At 37.8% G+C, this 18809-nt stretch overlaps 2 protein-coding genes across 2 annotated transcripts; both read left to right on the top strand.

The window, feature by feature from the left end:
• Positions 1-2576: 2576 nt before the first annotated feature.
• Positions 2577-8936, top strand: nkain5 (sodium/potassium transporting ATPase interacting 5). The gene is made up of 7 exons (XM_059333690.1): positions 2577-2825; positions 3754-3891; positions 5174-5254; positions 6403-6600; positions 7763-7823; positions 8039-8109; positions 8219-8936. The coding sequence occupies exons 1-6, from the start codon at positions 2772-2774 to the stop codon at positions 8092-8094; spliced, it is 588 nt and encodes a 195-aa protein (XP_059189673.1). The 5' UTR covers positions 2577-2771; the 3' UTR covers positions 8095-8109; positions 8219-8936.
• Positions 8937-10606: 1670 nt separating this feature from the next.
• Positions 10607-18721, top strand: ythdf1 (YTH N6-methyladenosine RNA binding protein F1). Its single transcript, XM_059333424.1, has 6 exons — positions 10607-10917; positions 11363-11390; positions 13598-13692; positions 13796-15424; positions 16821-16865; positions 17205-18721. The coding sequence occupies exons 1-6, from the start codon at positions 10891-10893 to the stop codon at positions 17217-17219; spliced, it is 1839 nt and encodes a 612-aa protein (XP_059189407.1). The 5' UTR covers positions 10607-10890; the 3' UTR covers positions 17220-18721.
• The last annotated feature ends 88 nt before the right edge of the window (positions 18722-18809 follow it).

Here is an 18809-nt window from a genome sequence, read left to right as displayed (position 1 = left end):
TTGTGTAAAAATAAAACAAGAAGAATACAAAAAAACAATAAGATGATTGATTCAAATAAAGCAAGAAAACAATTAATTGATCATTTTAAATATGGGAATGCGTTTATATTGAAATTACATTTGATCAATATAAACTTCACATGCCACTAATAACCCAGTGTGAACCTTTAATGTGTTTCTATTCTCTACTTTATTTAAAGTTATATGTCATAACGTCTGAAAACATGTGTGCAGCATATTTGAGGCTAAATGTTGTGAAAATTTAAAAGTAGGCCAGTAATGTGTTGTTTTAACCTTGCCACTCTCACACACCTTTGAAGCCAGCACACCTCTGCCGCTCTCTGCCGCCGCCTACCGGAGACACCGCGGCGCTGCACGAGACAAACCGCCTATCAGAGTGCAGGAGACGGTGTTGCTGTATGAGGGTCAATTAGTGCCACAGTAAAGGAGAAACAGGAATCCCACTGAAGAGCTCCTTTTAATTGTTAAAATAGAGATTGTTGTGTCAAGAAAAAAATAGAGTGTTGGTTATTTGAGCAGAGTTTGTCCCCTTTAATTGTAATTGTAATTTATTTATTTCAAAACAGGGACAGCGCACAATAAGGCATTAATCTTGTACGACAAGAGAATATGCATTGTGCCAGGTTCTAGCAGATTGCTATTTTCCACCTGTAGTCCCTGGGCAGGTTGATGGAATGTTTGATCTTGAATCAGCAATCCAAGCCGCAAATATATTTAGTTTAGTTAGTATAACGGTATGAAACAGAGCAAAGCCAGGCATCCTCACACTGGAGAAGAACCTAGAGAATGGACGACTTTAACGATTAATCAATGATCAAAAATGTATTTATTATAATCAACAAATTGATTTGTGATTCTACCTGATGGTTCCAGCTTCTCAAATGTGAGATTGCTGCGTTTCCTCGTCTCACATTATAGCACATTGGTCCTCTTTGGAATTTGAACTGTTTGTCAAACAATTTAAGGGTGCTTTTACAACCCAAGTCTGTTTGGTTAGTCCAAATCAGAGTGAAATTGAAACTTCTGGTTGTTTTTGTATTTTTTCTGGTTTGCTTTCACAGTGCATAAATGTAAGAAGGGCAATATTACTCACAGTATTATTTCTGATTTGTTGGAAAGTTTACATTGGAAAATGTAAACACAGAAATAAACAAAGCAACATGGAGCCGACTGCACCTTGAAATATTGAAATATTACCTTGATCTGTCATGCACCCTAATCCTTTCTCCTCTGGATTGATTCATTTCCTATAATTGGTTCAGATAACGTTCACAGTGCAATCAAACCACAATCTGCTAAGTGGCATCGGACCGGTACTTAACCCTCCTTTTATGTTGCAGGTCATATTGAACCATTTCAAAGTTTAAAATCTAAAATAAAATTGTTAAAAGTATTTTTTCAAAAAAATAAAAAATTCACAATTGAATTTTAAAAAATCAATGACAGGTACAACCATTGTATTTTATATGTAGGTCTCTCCAATGTACGTAAAAAAGGTTTTAACATGCATTTTTTTTTTAACGAAAAAACGAATGAATTATCCTCATTGAACCATGATCCATGATGAGGTAAAGAATACCATTGCACTAAATATTGAGTGAAATGGTTAGTAATGGAGTTATTAATTACATTACATTACATTACATGTCATTTAGCAGACGCTTTTGTCCAAAGCGACTTACAATAAGTGCATTCAACCTGATGGTACTAGACATAGACCATAGGAATCAAGTAAGTACATAACTTTAAGAGCTAACTGTCATCGCTAAAGGAGTGCTATATGTTAAAGAAGAAAAGAAGAGAAAAGAATAAGATTTTTTATTTTTTTTTTAGTATATCTGTTAGGTGACCATGACTTAACTGAGGTGTTAATGAAATATAAACAATGTTTATTGGGATCTTTGAGTTTCTGACCCTTGGATAATTAAACATGCCCTGGGTTATTGCTGTTACTGAATAAACAAACATAACAGGAGGGTTAAGTTACATCAACAACGTAAGTTACATTAAAAAAAAACATAATTCACAAACTGTGAGCCACAGAAGTTACGTAAAAAAGTGTAAGTTACGTAAATAGTCCTTTTGTTTTCATGAGGGGCATAAACCCCGTTCTCCTGGATTTAACTCAGCCGTTTGTTTGACTCTCCCATCCCAAGTGTGCAAACGACATTTATATTCTGCATCGCAGTCATTCATAATAACTATTACGTCTGCAAGATGGTAGCAGAAGACAGTCAAAAGTATACATGTGAGCTGCATGTACAAACACCCTATATTGACGCAAAAAACGTGCATCATTTACAACAAGTATGTACATTAAAAACATTTTTCAGCGAGATATACAAGCAAAATTAAAAGGATTCATAAACGGACAAAATAGCCCAAAACTCCACATGGTTTAAACATAAATAAATAAAGGAAAAAATGAAAGACAGAAAACATCAAGTGTTTCCCTCGCACACTCTGGTGCTTCCCCCTCTTCCGCTTGTCGTGGCACTAATCGCTCCTCATACACTCCCCTCCCCCTGCTCCGTGGTTCCCACACACACACAGGGACAGCCTGCGTGTTTTCCTCATGAGCTAAAGTGCACTGAGCGTTTCCTTACACATCTGGGGATGGACATAAAGCCTCGAAGCTCTAGCGCGTGTGTTTGAGTAATTACATTTTTTTTAATCCAGCCACTTTACTGTTGTTTTCTACATCTTCATCACTACATCATCCTCATCAGAAGCAGCAGAGAGGAGAGAAGATGGGCTGCTGCTCTGCACGGTGCACGCTGATCCTCCTGTGTTGTCTGCAGTTGGTAAGATGTTTTTCTCTCATGATGCTTCCACAAATACACATCTAACTGTCTTTCCCTCTGTTGATACTTTAACTCACTTTACACTAAAGGAAATCACCAATAACTACAAGTAAAAGATACCTTTTAATACACTTAATGACATTGTAGAATTAAATTAAATCCCTTAAAAAGAATTGTTGTTTACTTTAAGAGAAAGTTAATCTGTTGGTTCTTTAAAGCACAAAATTAAACAATACATGTATACTTAAAAGCTACAATGTTTAAATACTTGAATGCCTGTTAAATATATTCTTTGCTCTATTTGATGACCTTCTGCTCACATTGTCAGTTTTAATTCTGCTTTCTGCATCAACTGCAAACTTAAATGAAACATCTGAAATTAAAGGTAGTTTCAGCTAATTAAATGCTGATTTATGCAGTTTTTCTTTGAAAATAAATGTAGGTTTTGGACAAAACAAGCAGTTTGGACACGTCACCTTGAGCTGTGGAAGACTCTAATGAGCATTTTTCAACATTTTCTCACATTTTATTGACCAAACACCTTGCAAATTAATCAATATTTATAATAATTATTAACTGTTGCCCAAATAAACGTTTATATTTTGTGGAGCATGTTAATAGTGAGCTTGTTGTAGCTGGAGGTGCTTATGAAAAGCAGTGACCTCCCACCACTACAACCACCACAATGAAGAGCTGCACCTCCTCTGTGTTTCCCACCCTGCCCCCCTCCACGACTGGGGCGCCAACCCTCAGAGGACACAACACTATAACCACGTCTGTCTTTGTCCCCGTGGCTCAGTTGCCTTGACAGCCTGCAAGAATCAGAAGTAGTCTGCAGCCTCGTGGGATGCACAAGAATAAGATCAGCAGAGTCTGAAACAAATGTCTTTTATACGTCATCATTCATGTTTTTTGCTGACTCCTCCAGATAACTGCGCTGGAGCGGCAGGTGTTTGACTTCCTGGGCTACCAGTGGGCTCCCATCATGGTCAACTTCTTCCACATCCTCATGGTCATCCTCGGCCTGTTCGGTGTCATCCAGTACAGATCACGCTTTGTCGTCATGGTGAGGGAACTGCCTGATTTTCTCTTTGAGCTCACAGTAAGCTACTCTGAGGGGCAGCAAAATAAAAGCATGCAGAAAGTTTTAAGGTTTAAGGTTAGTTTTAAGGCATGTATCCACTTATATGACATTGCAAAGTGTGTTTAATTTTAAGGCCACTTCATTATTTCTATCTATTTAAAGGCACCATTTCAGGTTAAGGTTCATCACATTTTCTCTGCTTGAAGGGCACTCCAGATTGCATTTTATCATGTTTTCTCCACTTACTGAACCCAAGGGGGCACTTTATCACGAGTCTGGTCTCAAAAAAAAACCCCATAGGTCGTTTGTACAGGCAGCAAAATACGACCCATATTTACGTTTTAGACTGTCCTCTAACCACCCTCTAGCAGCTGTTGTAATTATGAATGACTGCGATTCAGAGTGTAAATGACGGAAGACGTCTGACTTTCCCCAAGGAGAACGGGGTTCATGTCCCATGTGAAAACAAAAGTAAACAATGTGATTTAAACATCACTGATTACATTTTTACATAACTATGTCACTGGTAGTCACGTCGTCTACTACTAATTTACTTCCTGCATTTACATACATTTATTTAGTGTTTAAACTGTCTTTTATAACATCTTACCTCACTTTAGGATTTTCTTTTGGCCTAAACCTATAGATCAGTGGTTTTGTAGCTAAATTCAACCAAACTGCAGCCTTTTTAATAACTGTACGTGTATGTCTAATGATGTGTGCGCAACTTTTTTAGAACACTTCGCTCCGTTCTGTACCGTGAATCGCGAAACGCTCATTTTGACCAACGCTCATATGGGTCGTAATGGGTGGTATTGTCAAATGACCTATTCTGTCGTTTAGGTTGGTGATCTTGTAGTTTTACTTTTTCTACTGGTAGTACACTGTAGAGGGCATGTTTTCTTCATTTAAGAGCACCATAGAGCGGACTTTTATTGCCATTTAGGGCACTTCAACATGTTTTCTCATTATGTAATGTTACTTTTTTTCTACTGGTAGCTCATTCTTGATTGCACTTTATCATGTTTTCTTCATTTGAAGGCATCCTCAAGGCCACTTCCCAACCCTTTCTACCGGTAGTGCACCGTAGAGGTGCTTTCATCAAGTTTTCTCTACCTGAAAGACTGCACTTTGTCCTGTTTTCTCCCGTTAAGGTCTTTCTAGATGGCACTTTTTCTTTTTTTTTTTCATTTAGCATTTGGAAGAAAAAAAGAGAAGCCCTGAGTTTCACTACAACCATGTTTTTTGTGTGTTTTTTCCTCAGTACCTGCTGTGGACGCTGCTGTGGGTCGGCTGGAATGTCTTTGTTAGCTGTCTCTACTTGGATTTGGGAGGGCTTTCAAAGGTACGTCTAATGGTCACATAAGTGTCAGATAATTAGAGAGTCATGCAGCTTCAGCTCCTAAATACAGTGTTCAGCTCTTCTCAAGTCTCAGGAGCTGCAGTCACATGATCGACACACCGCTTACAGTTTGTCTCTACTCACACAGAATATTTAGTTTCATGAAGTGACAAAAGCTGTTTTTGTCTCCTGTCTGCAGTGGAAAATATATTAAACTGGCTTTTTTATGCTGGTCTTTATTATTTATTTGATAATATAATTAAATTCAATAATAGCAACAAAAAAAAGAATACAGGGCTATAACATTTAAAGTTAAAAATACTATAAAATAAATGCATTTATTTAAATAAAAATATGTATTTATTTTAAAAAAGTATACATTTTATATTAATAAATATGTTTTTTAATGTATGTATGTATGTATGTATGTATTTATCTTATTTGAAAAAAATATATAAAATTAATGTTTTTTATTTTTCTGAGGCTTTAAATAAATAAAATGATTAAATGAGTTGATGCTTAATCGATAGTGTAAATGATCGTTAGTAGTGGTCCATGACAGGAAGTGAGGCACACACTGAACCATATCATGTTCACATTACACCTGATCCTCCCATCAGATTTCCGGATTGCCTTATATAGTCATCCTCCTCCATCTGTTCATCCCATTCTGACAAATTCAATATCTCACATAAGTCTTCAGAAAATGTCTTTCTTACGTCCACGGAACTGACTGGATTTTGGAGGTAAAAGGTCAAAGTTACCATGACCTAAAGAGTCTGTTTACACTAATTATTATGTGTTGACATTTTATATGTAAAAGGTCAAAGATCAAATTAACTATAACTGTTCTGCAAAAACACTTTTTGGAACAAAAGGGGAAAATTTAAACCATACTTAACATTTGGTCGCTACTGAATTAGGGACACTAGTCTTTAAACTGTGGTGATCAGAGAGATAGAGATGTTCTGTGCTTCAGGTTTAAGAGCATCGACACTTCAATATTAAAGTGTGTGTGTGTGTGTGTGTAGCGCGGGGAGGTGGGGGATAGGGGCTTTTTTTTAGTTTGGTACTTTGTGAAGAATTTGCTGACACTCGAAGCAGACATATCTCTAAGTTGCCTTCAACTTCTGCCTGTTTTGTCCCTGCAGGACAGTGATATTCTCTCTCTGGGAGTATCGTCACATCATTCGTGGTGGAAGGACAACGGGCCGGGGTGTGAGAGCGCTGGCCTTCCCTCCGCTGGGTGGCAGAACCAGAAAAACCCCGAGCTGACCACAGTGCTGAGCTGCTGGCTGGAATACCAGTACATCGAGATCCTGCACTGCATCGTCCAGCTCCTCGTATCTGTGAGTCCTTCATTCATCAAATTATTGTTCCAGTAGCTTTAAACACGTGGAAATGTCAGCAGAGACCCTCTGATGCCTTTGAATCTTCAATTGAACAGCATGTTAAACATTTAAATATTGTTTTAATATCAATAAATATGCATCTGCACACACAGGAATGGACTGTTGCCTAGCAACAGCAACTCTAAATTAGAAAACAGGCCTGGAACATTTAAAAATGGCACCACATTATCACACCATTGTTTAGTGGCAGTTAGTGCTGCTGAGCTCCTCAGCCTCTGCTCTGTTATCATGTGTTTATTGGATTTGCTGAGATCTTCTCGTTTGTGGCAGATACACAAACCAAAGCTCCTGGAGTGGCATCAGTTTGTTTGTAGCGTTTTGACTTTGTCTCTTTATGTTCTGTTTATGCCAACAGAGTCAACACAACTTTATTTATCCCTGTAAGAGCAATTTATCATGCAGCAGCTCACAACCCAGATCTACACACACACATAGACACACACAGTATATACTGTAAGAAAAGAGAGCGACTGGTATTCATTTAAAACCTTTATGTGGAATTGATCATAAATAACTATAGATATCTGAAAGGTAGATTCAGTTTGTACATACACAGTGGCAAGAAAAAGTATGTGAACTCTTTTAAATGACCTTGTTGTCTGCTTCAATGTTTCATCAAATGTGATCTGATCTGATTTTTTGTACATTAGGGTTCATTATTGTAATTAACATTTGGGAAACATTTTGCTCATGATCTTAGTTTTAAGTTACTGTAAGAAAACCTTTTTGAGTTCACATCGTTGATGTCTTTTCGTTGAAACAAGATGAAAACATTATGCTTTTTTTACACAATTAAGCATTTCCTGTGAGATCAACCTGGTTGATTGAAATTTTAATAACAAAGATTGTAACTTGCTTTAAAAGTTTTTTTAGATGTATGACATACATAGATTATAATGTATTTTTCATCTTGACACAGTTTTTTCCCACTGCACTCATGAGACTGTAGATCTGCAACACAACAGGTGTCATCAGTAACATTATTGCAGCAGCTAAATTAGATTAAGCCATAATTAATTTCAATATTCACACCTGTGTTTCTCCTGCTGTGACCAGTCAAATGTGATTCACTTTGTTACTTCTGTGTTAATCCCTGTAGCTCCCAGGATTTGTTTATGCCTGCTACGTCGTCAGCTCTTTCTCAGAAGAGGAAGACAGCTGTAAGTATGCTCCTGATCAGTTATAGACATCAAAGTTATACTTCTTTTGGCAAATTGAATTCATTTTTACATACATTATTAATTCTTAAAGACATTTCACCTGTACAGTAAAAAAGAAAATGCTTTTTACACCATGTGCCATCCCATTTTGTTAATTGTTTTTTTCACTGAGCTTGATTTGTATAATTTATTTATATTGTTCTTTCTTATTTTAGTTAATTTCATTGGTGAATTTCATCATCCATCCAAACCCTCTCAGTTGTTCTTCTAGTTTAAAGACCCGCAGGTAGGTTTAGAGACATGATTACCATTGCCTCTTTTTTCTGTCTGAGTGATTGTGCCTCTTACTTGTTCAACATCTCATTCACAAAGTCATTTTCTATATTTTTGCTTAGATTATAAATAACCACACAAATAAAGTGGTTGGGGAAAGTCAAGAAGGAGCTTGGCAGAAGTGGAGACGACTTTGAAGACTGTCTTTGTGAAATTGTTTTGACCTGGCTGTCAATAAAAACCTCACTGTCACCTCACTGTGCACCAAATATACACTGTCCTGAGTCAAGAGGAGAAATTCCCTGTGTAAAATGTATGGATCATGTGTTGCCTCAAATGCTGTAAATCCAGATTAAAATCTACCTCTGTGTGTGTGTGTGTGTGTGTGTGTGTGTGTGTGTGTGTGTGTGTGTGTGTGTGTGTGTGAAAGAAATCACTACATCTGAAGCACTCGAGTTCTTGATTTGATTTGACAGATGTAAATAAGTAGCAGTTTTGTTCTGATGTTTTGTAAAATGTATAAATTATCAATAATGTGTAATTTCAGTTTTTTTTAAAACTCAACTTGTGTGATATTATTATCAATAAATAAACAATGCTCACAAAATAGCCAAACATTTTTTATTATTATTTATTATTTTTGAAGACCATAAAATGTTGCCCTTTTCCATAACTCAAATAATTTGTCCTTCTTTTGTCCTACATGCATCCTATTAAACCAAGGTTTCTGTAGGTATATATGCACAGGTGTGGACTTGAGTAACAAATTTGATGACTTCAGACTTGACAAAATCAAAAAAGACTTCAACACCAGTTACTTTTGACTTCACTTGGACTTGAACATTTTGACACTTGATATATTAACCCTTAACCCATGGATTAAAAAGTGTGTTATCTTTCTAATTGAAATATCTGTATGTGTATATGTTCCGTGTGTGTGAGGCAAAGGGGCTACAGTTATATTTCATCGTGCATCTCTGTGATATAAAATGAGTAGATTAACCTTGAACCCTTTGGAGCAAACATATTGCACTGCCACGGTTGTCTTACATACTTTACAAAAGCCTTATTCAGTAAATGTAATGTAAATACAGGCACAATAGATATAAATCAGCTACTTTAAAAAAAATGTCATTCAGTATTGAAAAAACTTCCCCATTGACCATCATTGCAGACATGTACTTAACATAATGGTACAGAGAAACGGGAATATTAGTTTAAATGGATTAGTATAGAATTGTACAGAAGCATAATGCATTCACTTGAGAATGAGTGAAAAAAATTCTCAAGTGAATGCCTTATGCAAAATGTTATTCAGTAAAAAGTATTCAGATCCTTTGCTTCTGGAGAAGTACTAATACTACACAGCAGAATTACTCCACTACAAGTAAAAGTCCTGCATCCAGAACTCACTGCAGTAAAAATACAAAAGTACCAGCATATATATATATGTGTGTGTGTGTCTGTGTATATATATACTACTTCTACTACTACTGTTATGAGGTTTAATAAAAAAAAAGATATCTAATCACTTTAAATTGATCATGTTTTTATGTTAAATATTGACCTGAAAAGTAACTAGTCTGTCGGCTAAATGTAGTGGAGTAGGAGAATAGTTACATTGTGCTTAATTACAGTACTTGATTAATCTGGTAAATGTACTAAGTTTTATTCCACCTCTGAAATATACACAATCATTTGGGACTAATATGTTCTTTTTAAATTCACAAAAGAAATCTGAACAAAATTAACAAGTTATTGTTTTGCATTGTTTTGTGTAAAAATGTAGCCTACCATATCGTCACACTGTAAAAAAATAATCGCCTAAGTCATTTTTTGTCAAAATTGGGGTTTTTTGCCTAAATCATCTTCATCATATGGTAAAATCGCCTACATCCTCAGTTGATCAGATCATGTGATTTTACCCCTTTAAGATCATCACTTCTTTTGAACGATACTACAATTTGCCACATACATAGGCATAAGAACCCAGCAAAGAAGAGCTAGAGGGAGATTGTTTAGTTATCCGTTTAGTTTATCAGTGTTTTATTGTTGACACTAATATTGGTAACACTTTACTCTAAGGTGTCTACATAAGAGTGACATGAGCGTGTCATAAACATGACATGGGATGTGTCATGAACATTAATGACACTTTGAAGTAACATTAATGCTCATGATAAGTGTTATGATATCTTGCTTAAGTCACAAAGGCATGTTCAAAATATTGCATAAGTCATTTATTTCTCTTAAGTGTTATTACTATGCCAATAGCATCCTTAGTTACATCCTTTTTGAATTAAATGATCAATAAATGTCATATGTTACAATTTTGGTGAAGTTTTTTGTAATTCCTGCAAAACTTGAAAAAATGAGTAAGACGATTATTTTAACAGGGTGACTATATAATCAATACAATTAATTTAATGTTCTAATCTGCTGCTAGGTAGCGTGAATGCGTCGTTTACGTCACCGACGTCATTTCCGCCGCGCAGACCCCGGATGAAGCTGCCATTGGGGCAAGTGAGCAGGGCCACTGAGGCTGGTCGGATTTTAATTTAACGGTGAGGGGGTCGCAGCGGATTGAAGCCCCTCTGGATTAATGTCGACAGGGCAGAGCGGAGCGCCAGCGAGGGCTACGACGAGCAAACGGTCCGCGCCGAGCAGAGACACCGGCTAACGGCTGCAGCTAACTGTGTTTAACTGTTAGCAAAGTAGCGCGGAGCAGCTATTAGCCTCCACACAGCGGAGCTCCACTGTCCTGCTGCCTGACACAACACCTGGTGGATGAAGGATGTCTGCCGCTAGTATTGACCCTCAGGTAAGCAGCGAGCAGAGGCCATTTATTCCCCACAGAGAGGCGAGATGTGCGGTGTGTGTGTGTGTGTGTGTGTGTGTGTGTGTGTGTGTGTGTGTGTGTGTGTGTGTGTGTATGTGTGTGTGTGCATCCCACTCTGCAGACGATGCCACCATTCACAGGCTAGTCAGCTAGCCAACTGAGAGGGGAGGTTAGCGAGAAAACTGGTGGTAATCAAAGGCCTGGACCACAGCGTCCAGAGGATGTCGACTGACAAAAAAAGGCGCTGATTTTTATTAATGTATGTGTTTGTCATTTTCCCAGAGGAGACGTGTAAAAATGTCCGTGTGCAGCAGCTAGGAGAATGATATGTGATGCTTTGAATAACACATCAGACCCATGCAAGCATTTTGTGTTTTTTCTCCTTTCTCCTTTCACATGCATTCCTCCTTTTAATGTGACCACGAAGACATCGAAAGGACAAGATGCAAGCAAAGGTAAGAGGGAAATGCCACCTGAACCTCCAGATGTTGCACATAAACCTGTTTAGCATAGTACACAACTGATACTCATATCAAGGGATGGGTATCGTTCGGATTTTATTGATCAATGTGTACAAATGTGTGTAGCCTATATATGTGTATCACTCACCATAAATACACTGGACCAATCATCCATTACTTGTATATATTGTTTTATATATATATATATACACACACACACACACACACGTGTACATTTTTGTTTATTTTTTATTTGTGCACTTTTTTCTTAAAATTACTGCTCAGTTTATGCTGTGGTTAACTGTTTGTCTTTGTCTATTTAAGTACTTCTGAGAGTAAAATTCCTTGTATGTAACACAAAATACTTGGCCAAAAAAGCAGATTCTGATATCATTTAGGGCATGTCATGATACCATTTTATTATTTCTGACCACAAGAGACTGTATGACAATGATCCCTTGCAGTTATCGAGAATTCATAGAACCTAAATTACATCTATAAATCTCTTCCTATTTCTTTTCTCGGCAGAGTTCATTATCCAGGTATTTATTACCGTCCTCAGCGGTCAGGAAGAATTTATAGAACCATAGTTATATCTCATTTTTCTGTCAGTTCATTTTGGCTACTCTGCAGTTGCTCTTGCTCCCACTATTATTATCATGATTATGCTCTGTCTCAACAATGTTTTCTTTCTCAAAAACATGCATGCAGGCTGAAATTTAACCCTGGTGTTCTGTTAGGATTAAAGGGAAATTTAAACCTGATTTCACTCCATGCTGCAGCATGCAAAGCTAGCTCACAGTATGGATTGACACTGGGCGTCCAGTGGTTTCCTAAGGTGCCTGCAGAACTGTAGAAAAACAAGTACTGTCACATTTTCAGAATTTAGGCCTTTGACTTGGTACAGAAGAATCAGTTCTTCTGACATTATTTAAAGGGTTTGCTGACCACTGAGCATAAAATAAAAACCCCATGTCTAAGTTCTAAGTCTGAGACCAATAAGATGTTGTTACTGCAGAAGGCGACTAAGCTAGTGTTTACGGTTACACATGTCCCGCTGAGAAAAATTCACTTGATGACAGTTGCAGAGTTAAAAAAAACAAATATTTATTCCTCTTGTCACAAGCAAGTAAATCCACAGAATCCAACTGCTGGATATTATAAACTAAAACAGGAAAGGACGCGGTATGAAAACCGTGAAACTTCACTGCTAGTATAGCCTCTAGGTGTGATCTTTTAAAGTGACAGTGAGCAATTTTCAATACAAATTACCAAAATGGCCCGTTATATGGCCCGACATAAAACGTATTCTTAACATTCTTAAAGTTAAATGTATCAAAAATATGTACCTATTTAGTTGACTTAGTTCAAATTATAGATTATCTAAAAAATGTACAAGGAAAGAATAGATTTCCAAAACACAAGCTTGTCTTTGTCTCAAACAGATGTTAAAATATTCAGCTATTATTATTGTGAGCCCATACTCTTGAACGCTTTGTCCTGTCTGCAGTTTTGTCATCATTAGGGGACGGTTTGCAATTTTGAAAATGTTGAGTGATTGAATGTTACATACAGATAACAGCATTGTTTGTCCAGGAGCTTATTGATATTTCAGTACTGACCAGGGTCCTGTTCCATAAAGCAAGTTTACCAAATGAACCTCTTTATGGAACAAAGGTCGGTTTTCTGTCTGAAACAACTGACCCATGTTTTATGTAAAACTCCAATGTTTCCATAACAATAAATAATGTCTTTGCATCTTTACATATTTCCATCCACATTTGCTGTGTATCTGTATGCAGTTATGAACATTCATTCTTCATTGTGAAGGCAAACAGCTTATCAATGGAAAACACCTTGCACTTTTCAAAAGGTCAACTCTTCTAAAGGTTACGGTTATCCAGCAGACAGGATAATCTATTTTAAATCACTATGCTACACTAAACAACCATGGACTCCTTTTATTTTTTTTCAATACACTGTAAGTGAAATGAGTCCACACCCTGCTCTGTTTCTAGATTAAAAAAAACAAGTTAAACAGTTTTTTAGCATTAATGCAAGAATTTTAGTTGTATGGGATAATTAACAGCTTGTACAGTAGAGATATTTTATTTATCATAGACATGGCCTCATTAGGTTTCTTTGGGGTGTGTGTGAAATTTTGGATGTCCAGCTTTGACAGATGTTTGTTTTTTTTGCAGGCTTTCCAGTTTCAGTGCAGAATGGCTCCCTCCACCAGAAGGATACAGTTCATGACAATGACTTTGAGCCTTATCTCACCAATCAGTCCAATCAGGTATGAACCACCTTTCAGATGTCTTTTGTGATAGAAATTTTATTTTATTTTTAATGCATCTTGTTGCCCTAACAAACTATCTTAACTCTGTTTCTGTTTGTAGAATAACAGCTATCAATCCATGACAGACCCCTACATGTCCAGCTACTATGCCCCCTCCATTGGATTTCCTTACCCTCTCAGTGAGGCCCCCTGGTCTACAGGAGGTGACCCGCCAATCCCCTACCTGACACCTTATGCCCCCCTCAGCAATGGAGACCATCACTTCATGCACGACACGGTGTTTGGACAGCCGGGGGGGCTCAGCAGCAGCATCTATCCTCACAGGTTTAACTTTTTCCCAGAGAACCCGGCCTTTTCAGCCTGGGGCACCAGCGGGTCTCAGGGCCAGCAGACTCAGAGCTCAGCCTACGGGGGCAGTTACAGCTACCCTCCCAGCTCTCTCGGAGGCACCTTGGTTCCCGATGGCCAGACAGGCTTCCACAGTGACACCCTGAGCAAGGCTCCAGGTATGAACAGCTTGGAGCAGGGCATGCTGGGCCTGAAAATAGGTGGGGATGTGACAGGAAGTGGCTCGGGTGTGAAAAGCGCCGGCTCTCTTGGAAGTGGCAGTGTGGCTGCAGCTGTTGCCACGGGCAACGGCGGCACACCAATCGGAATGCCCCCTCCGAAACCGACATCGTGGGCTGCTATCGCTAGTAAACCTGCCAAGCTGCAGCAACAAAAGATTAAGAACAAACCTGGCACACCCATAGCTGGAGGAGGTCTGCCTCCGCCCCCCATCAAACACAACATGGACATTGATACGTGGGATAATAAAGGGGTCGCCACGAAGATGGCCCCTCCTTTACCCCACCATCACCACCACCACCAACAGCACCAGCCCCAGCTCCACTCCCACGCCTCCAGTCTCATACCCCCCCTTCAACAGTCCCTACAGTCTGCCCAGTCCCTCGTGCAGCAGATGACCATGCAGGGACCACCTCCTCCGCAGTCTTACCAGAACCACAACTCCGCTCCGACACCTCAGACCCGCTGGGTAGCCCCACGCAACCGCAACTTGTGCTACGGCGGTGGAAGTTTGGACAGCAGTGGCTCCTCTAATGGCGGCGGTGTCGGTAACGGAGGTGGAGGGGGCGGGGGCGTGCCTCCCGAGCCGGGAGCAGAGTCTCACCCTGTGCTGGAGAAGCTGCGGGCGGCCCACAGCTATAACCCCAAGGAGTTTGACTGGAACCTGAAAAACGGACGCGTGTTCATCATCAAGAGCTACTCTGAGGACGACATTCACCGCTCCATCAAGTACTCCATCTGGTGCAGCACGGAGCACGGCAACAAGCGTTTGGACTCAGCCTTCAGAGCCATGAACTCTAAAGGTCCTGTCTACTTGTTGTTCAGTGTCAACGGCAGCGGCCATTTCTGCGGCGTGGCCGAAATGCGCTCGCCTGTGGACTACGGCACCAGCGCTGGTGTTTGGGCGCAGGACAAGTGGAAAGGCAAGTTTGATGTGAACTGGTTGTTTGTTAAGGACGTGCCTAATAGCCAGCTGCGCCACATCCGCCTGGAGAACAACGACAACAAGCCAGTCACCAACTCACGTGACACTCAAGAGGTTCCTCTGGAAAAGGCGAAGCAGGTGCTCAAGATTATTGCCCAGTACAAACACACCACCTCCATCTTTGATGACTTTTCCCACTATGAGAAGAAGCAGGAGGAGGAGGAGGTGGTGAAAAAGGTAGTAATTTCTTTTTAGACGAAACACATGACACTTTATATTAGCAGAGTAAAGGTATTGAGGGACTGTACAAAAATTATTGATGTGGGCGAGAAACTTTGATTTTCAAATTTAAATCGACTTATACATTCATAGTTTTTTTTTTTCTTGTGTCTACATGTGTTAAACCTTTTTTGCAGTTTCAGATAAAGATTAGGCTAAACTTGTAGGGTTGTTTAATACTCATGTCATCAGAACATTTCCAGTAACTGTTGTTATTTTGAATGGATAGATAAAAATATGTTTTTCATCCAACAAAATATTCTGCTTCGGTCCATATTTGTTGGCGTTTAGCCTTTCAAAAACACTGCAGTCAAAAGGCTGTTTGCTCTCCTGCTTGCTGCACACAAAGAGTCACACACCTGAATAAACAGGGTGGTCCAACTGTGGTCTAACAGCACAATAACTGATTTTTTTTACTTAATTTTATCCATTTAAGATAGTTGAGTTAACAATAACGACTAAAAATAAAAAAACACTAATTTAACCTGATCACTACATGCAAGTTGAGGATTTTGTTCGACTTTTTTTTTTTTTTTTTTTAAAGCTTCAAATGTAAAAAAGAAAAAGACATTTGGTGCAACCCTAATAAATAAAAAAAGGGCAATTTCCTGTGTTACAGCAGAAAAAAATGTATAGCAAAAATAGAAGCATGAATAAGATAACAATAAATAGATAAGTAATAATATTGAACTTGTAGAATCCCTTCTAATGTTAGCACAATTTATTACCATATACAACCCTGGTTCAAAAAAAGTTGGGATGCTGTGTAAAACTTACCAGAATGCATCACACTCAGAATTCAGTTTCAACATACAATTTATTGTCTTTGTTCAGTTCTCAGTTTAATATATGTCACAAAGGATTAGCAAATTATTGCATTGTGTTTAATTTAGATTTTAAACAACGTCCAAACTTTTTGGGAATTTGGGTTGTACATACCAAACCCCAGATTCCAAATATGATTATGTTTTATTTGTGCAAATGTGCAATTACTTGTCATAGTTAAACCACTTGCTTAATTCTGAGTGGCACTCTAATTGGAACTGCTATTCATTCAACTACTTGATCTCTTTTCCTTTTTATAAGCCTGAAATAAAATATAAATATTGAGCAAGAAAATCCATGAAACATCCTCTCCTGCTCTCAAAAAGCCAAACCACCTGCTGTTTTCTGACCTCACTCTCCCTGCAGAATAATAATCATTTGTACAGTCCCTTATTTGCAAGCCACTTTCATTTTACCTACATTTATATCAATCAGTCAATGATTTAAAATGAATACAACAACGTTAAAATTGATGATGTGTATTTTGTGACATGACTTTTCAATAAGGCTTTGCATGTTTTTATAACAGAGCTATGAGCCTGCCTCAATACAGAGCCGGTCCCGAATCGATCAGGTAAAGTCTCTTATTGATAATATATATTACTGTTTGACAAATGTGTGCAGAATCACATATATGAAGTCAATAAATTTATCTTAAATGCAAAATTCTTCACGATTTAAAAAAAAAAAAAAAAGAATAATTCAGTATTACATTTATTTGCTTGCCTACTGTCTGTTTATTTGTCTATTTGCTTAGATTTATTAATTTATTGACTTTAGTTAAACAATAACATTATATGGTTAAATAATCAAACATTGATGATGTTAATATTTTATTGTTAAATATGATGTGTTATTCGCGTGACGTTAATTCATCTCCATTAATTTCTTCTTTTTTCTCCCGTCTTTTCAGGATCGTCAGAAGTAAACGGAAGACGGCTGTCGACGAAATTTAGATTTAAAAAGGAAACACAAGGACATAAAGAAATTTAAAAACTAATATTTTTTTCTATTTAATTTTGTTGACCTTGGCCCATGTCAAACTTTTGACCCACAATGCTCCTGGCTCCCAGTCTTTAAGATGCGTGCAGGGATGAAGCTAGTTCCACCAGTTGAATCGCTTCAATATTATATATTTTCTCGTTTCTTTTTTTCTGTATTTTTTAGCCTTACAAATCTCTATTGCTACCCCGGAACTTGCATTCTTAACTAAATATAAGTAACAAATATCTGCACGTCTGTTTTTGAAACTCTCTTGACAACAATGCTGCTGATATTCAGTGACTGTTCACTTTGTGGCTTGTGTGTTGGAGAAATGTTAAGTGCTTGTATTGGTTAATCTTAACGAGTGAACAAGACTTTATTGACAAATGTCTGCTATCTGTTTGTGGCCAGTTGTATTTTATATTATCAGACGGAAAAAAAAAAACCTTCTATAATGCCCCTTTTTTTCATGTGAGGGGTGTTTTACTTTGGTGGGGGAATGTGTTCACTGAAAGTTTTCTGTATGCATAGACATAATCGTGCAAGGTTGTGACGTTAGAACGCGTTAATGTTAGGAAAATATTTTGAATAATGTATCACCTGGCTTCAATTTAACATTAAGGTGGAGATTATGTACGAGTTTGTCTCCTAGAGTGGAGCCTTAACATTTCTTTTCAGCACTAAATGAAATTTGTATTATTCTTTTTCCAGAACTGTACCTCAAAATTTTTCAGCTGGAGATTCAGGGAAAAGATGTCTAGAGATCAAACGCTCTTGAAGGTGGTCCCTCTCTTTTTTTAATTTAACGGATAGAAATACAAATATACTGTATGAGTTCAGGTTTTTATCAACACAAAATTTACTGTCTTATTTCCCTGTTAGAGTGACTTTTATTTCCCTTCTGTTCAAACAGGAGGTTTGTGAAATGCTGGAGGAAATGTAGCATGTACTGCTTTTAAAACTCAAGCCAGGCCTGTCACTTTGTTTTTCTTTTTTTGTTACTTGTTCTTTCTTAACATAATTATAATCTTGGCATCATTTTCATCGCTATAACCTGTCCACATCATCCTCAGAAAATGTAAGCTTTAATGTACTGGCATTTCTAACTGAGATCGCCTCAAAATGTTTAACTGTAGCATTATACTTAACTGATTTATTGTCAAGTGTATGAAACCCAGAGACTAGCCTATATGGTATATGTTTGTGACTTCTTTTTTTCTTTTTTTTTAAACTTGCTTGCTGTATTGTGTGTATGCAAGAGTGAAAGAAAAGAGAGGGAGTATGATTGTGGAGCAATCAGAGTTATATAACTGGTATTGGATTATAGAAAATTTATGCAAAAAATGTTTTAAAGTCACCCCTGAATTAAATATCCATTGTATCAGAGGTCACTATCACATTCTTAGATTTGATCATGTTCATTATTAAAGATATACTTATCTGTTCTCTGTGGGGGGCTTTCATTATGTGCACTTTGTTTTCATTCAACACCCTCGATTTAAATCAGGGCAGCACAATTAATCGAAATTCTATC

This window comes from Centropristis striata, chromosome 5, assembly GCF_030273125.1.
Source record: "Centropristis striata isolate RG_2023a ecotype Rhode Island chromosome 5, C.striata_1.0, whole genome shotgun sequence".
Taxonomy (NCBI): domain Eukaryota; kingdom Metazoa; phylum Chordata; class Actinopteri; order Perciformes; family Serranidae; genus Centropristis; species Centropristis striata.
Note: the sequence above shows the minus strand (reverse complement) of the source record. Positions and strands in the feature narration are given on the sequence as shown.

Excerpts from the sequence above, each read along its gene's own strand:
- nkain5 (XM_059333690.1), top strand. The coding sequence starts at position 2,772 with ATGGGCTGCTGCTCTGCACGGTGCACGCTGATCCTCCTGTGTTGTCTG. Across the intron at positions 5,255-6,402 it reads ATTTGGGAGGGCTTTCAAAG|GACAGTGATATTCTCTCTCT; the intron begins GTACGTCTAATG and ends TTGTCCCTGCAG. Across the intron at positions 7,824-8,038 it reads CTCAGAAGAGGAAGACAGCT|TTAATTTCATTGGTGAATTT; the intron begins GTAAGTATGCTC and ends TTCTTATTTTAG.
- ythdf1 (XM_059333424.1), top strand. The coding sequence starts at position 10,891 with ATGTCTGCCGCTAGTATTGACCCTCAG. Across the intron at positions 10,918-11,362 it reads CCGCTAGTATTGACCCTCAG|ACATCGAAAGGACAAGATGC; the intron begins GTAAGCAGCGAG and ends GTGACCACGAAG. Across the intron at positions 15,425-16,820 it reads AGGAGGAGGTGGTGAAAAAG|AGCTATGAGCCTGCCTCAAT; the intron begins GTAGTAATTTCT and ends TTTTTATAACAG.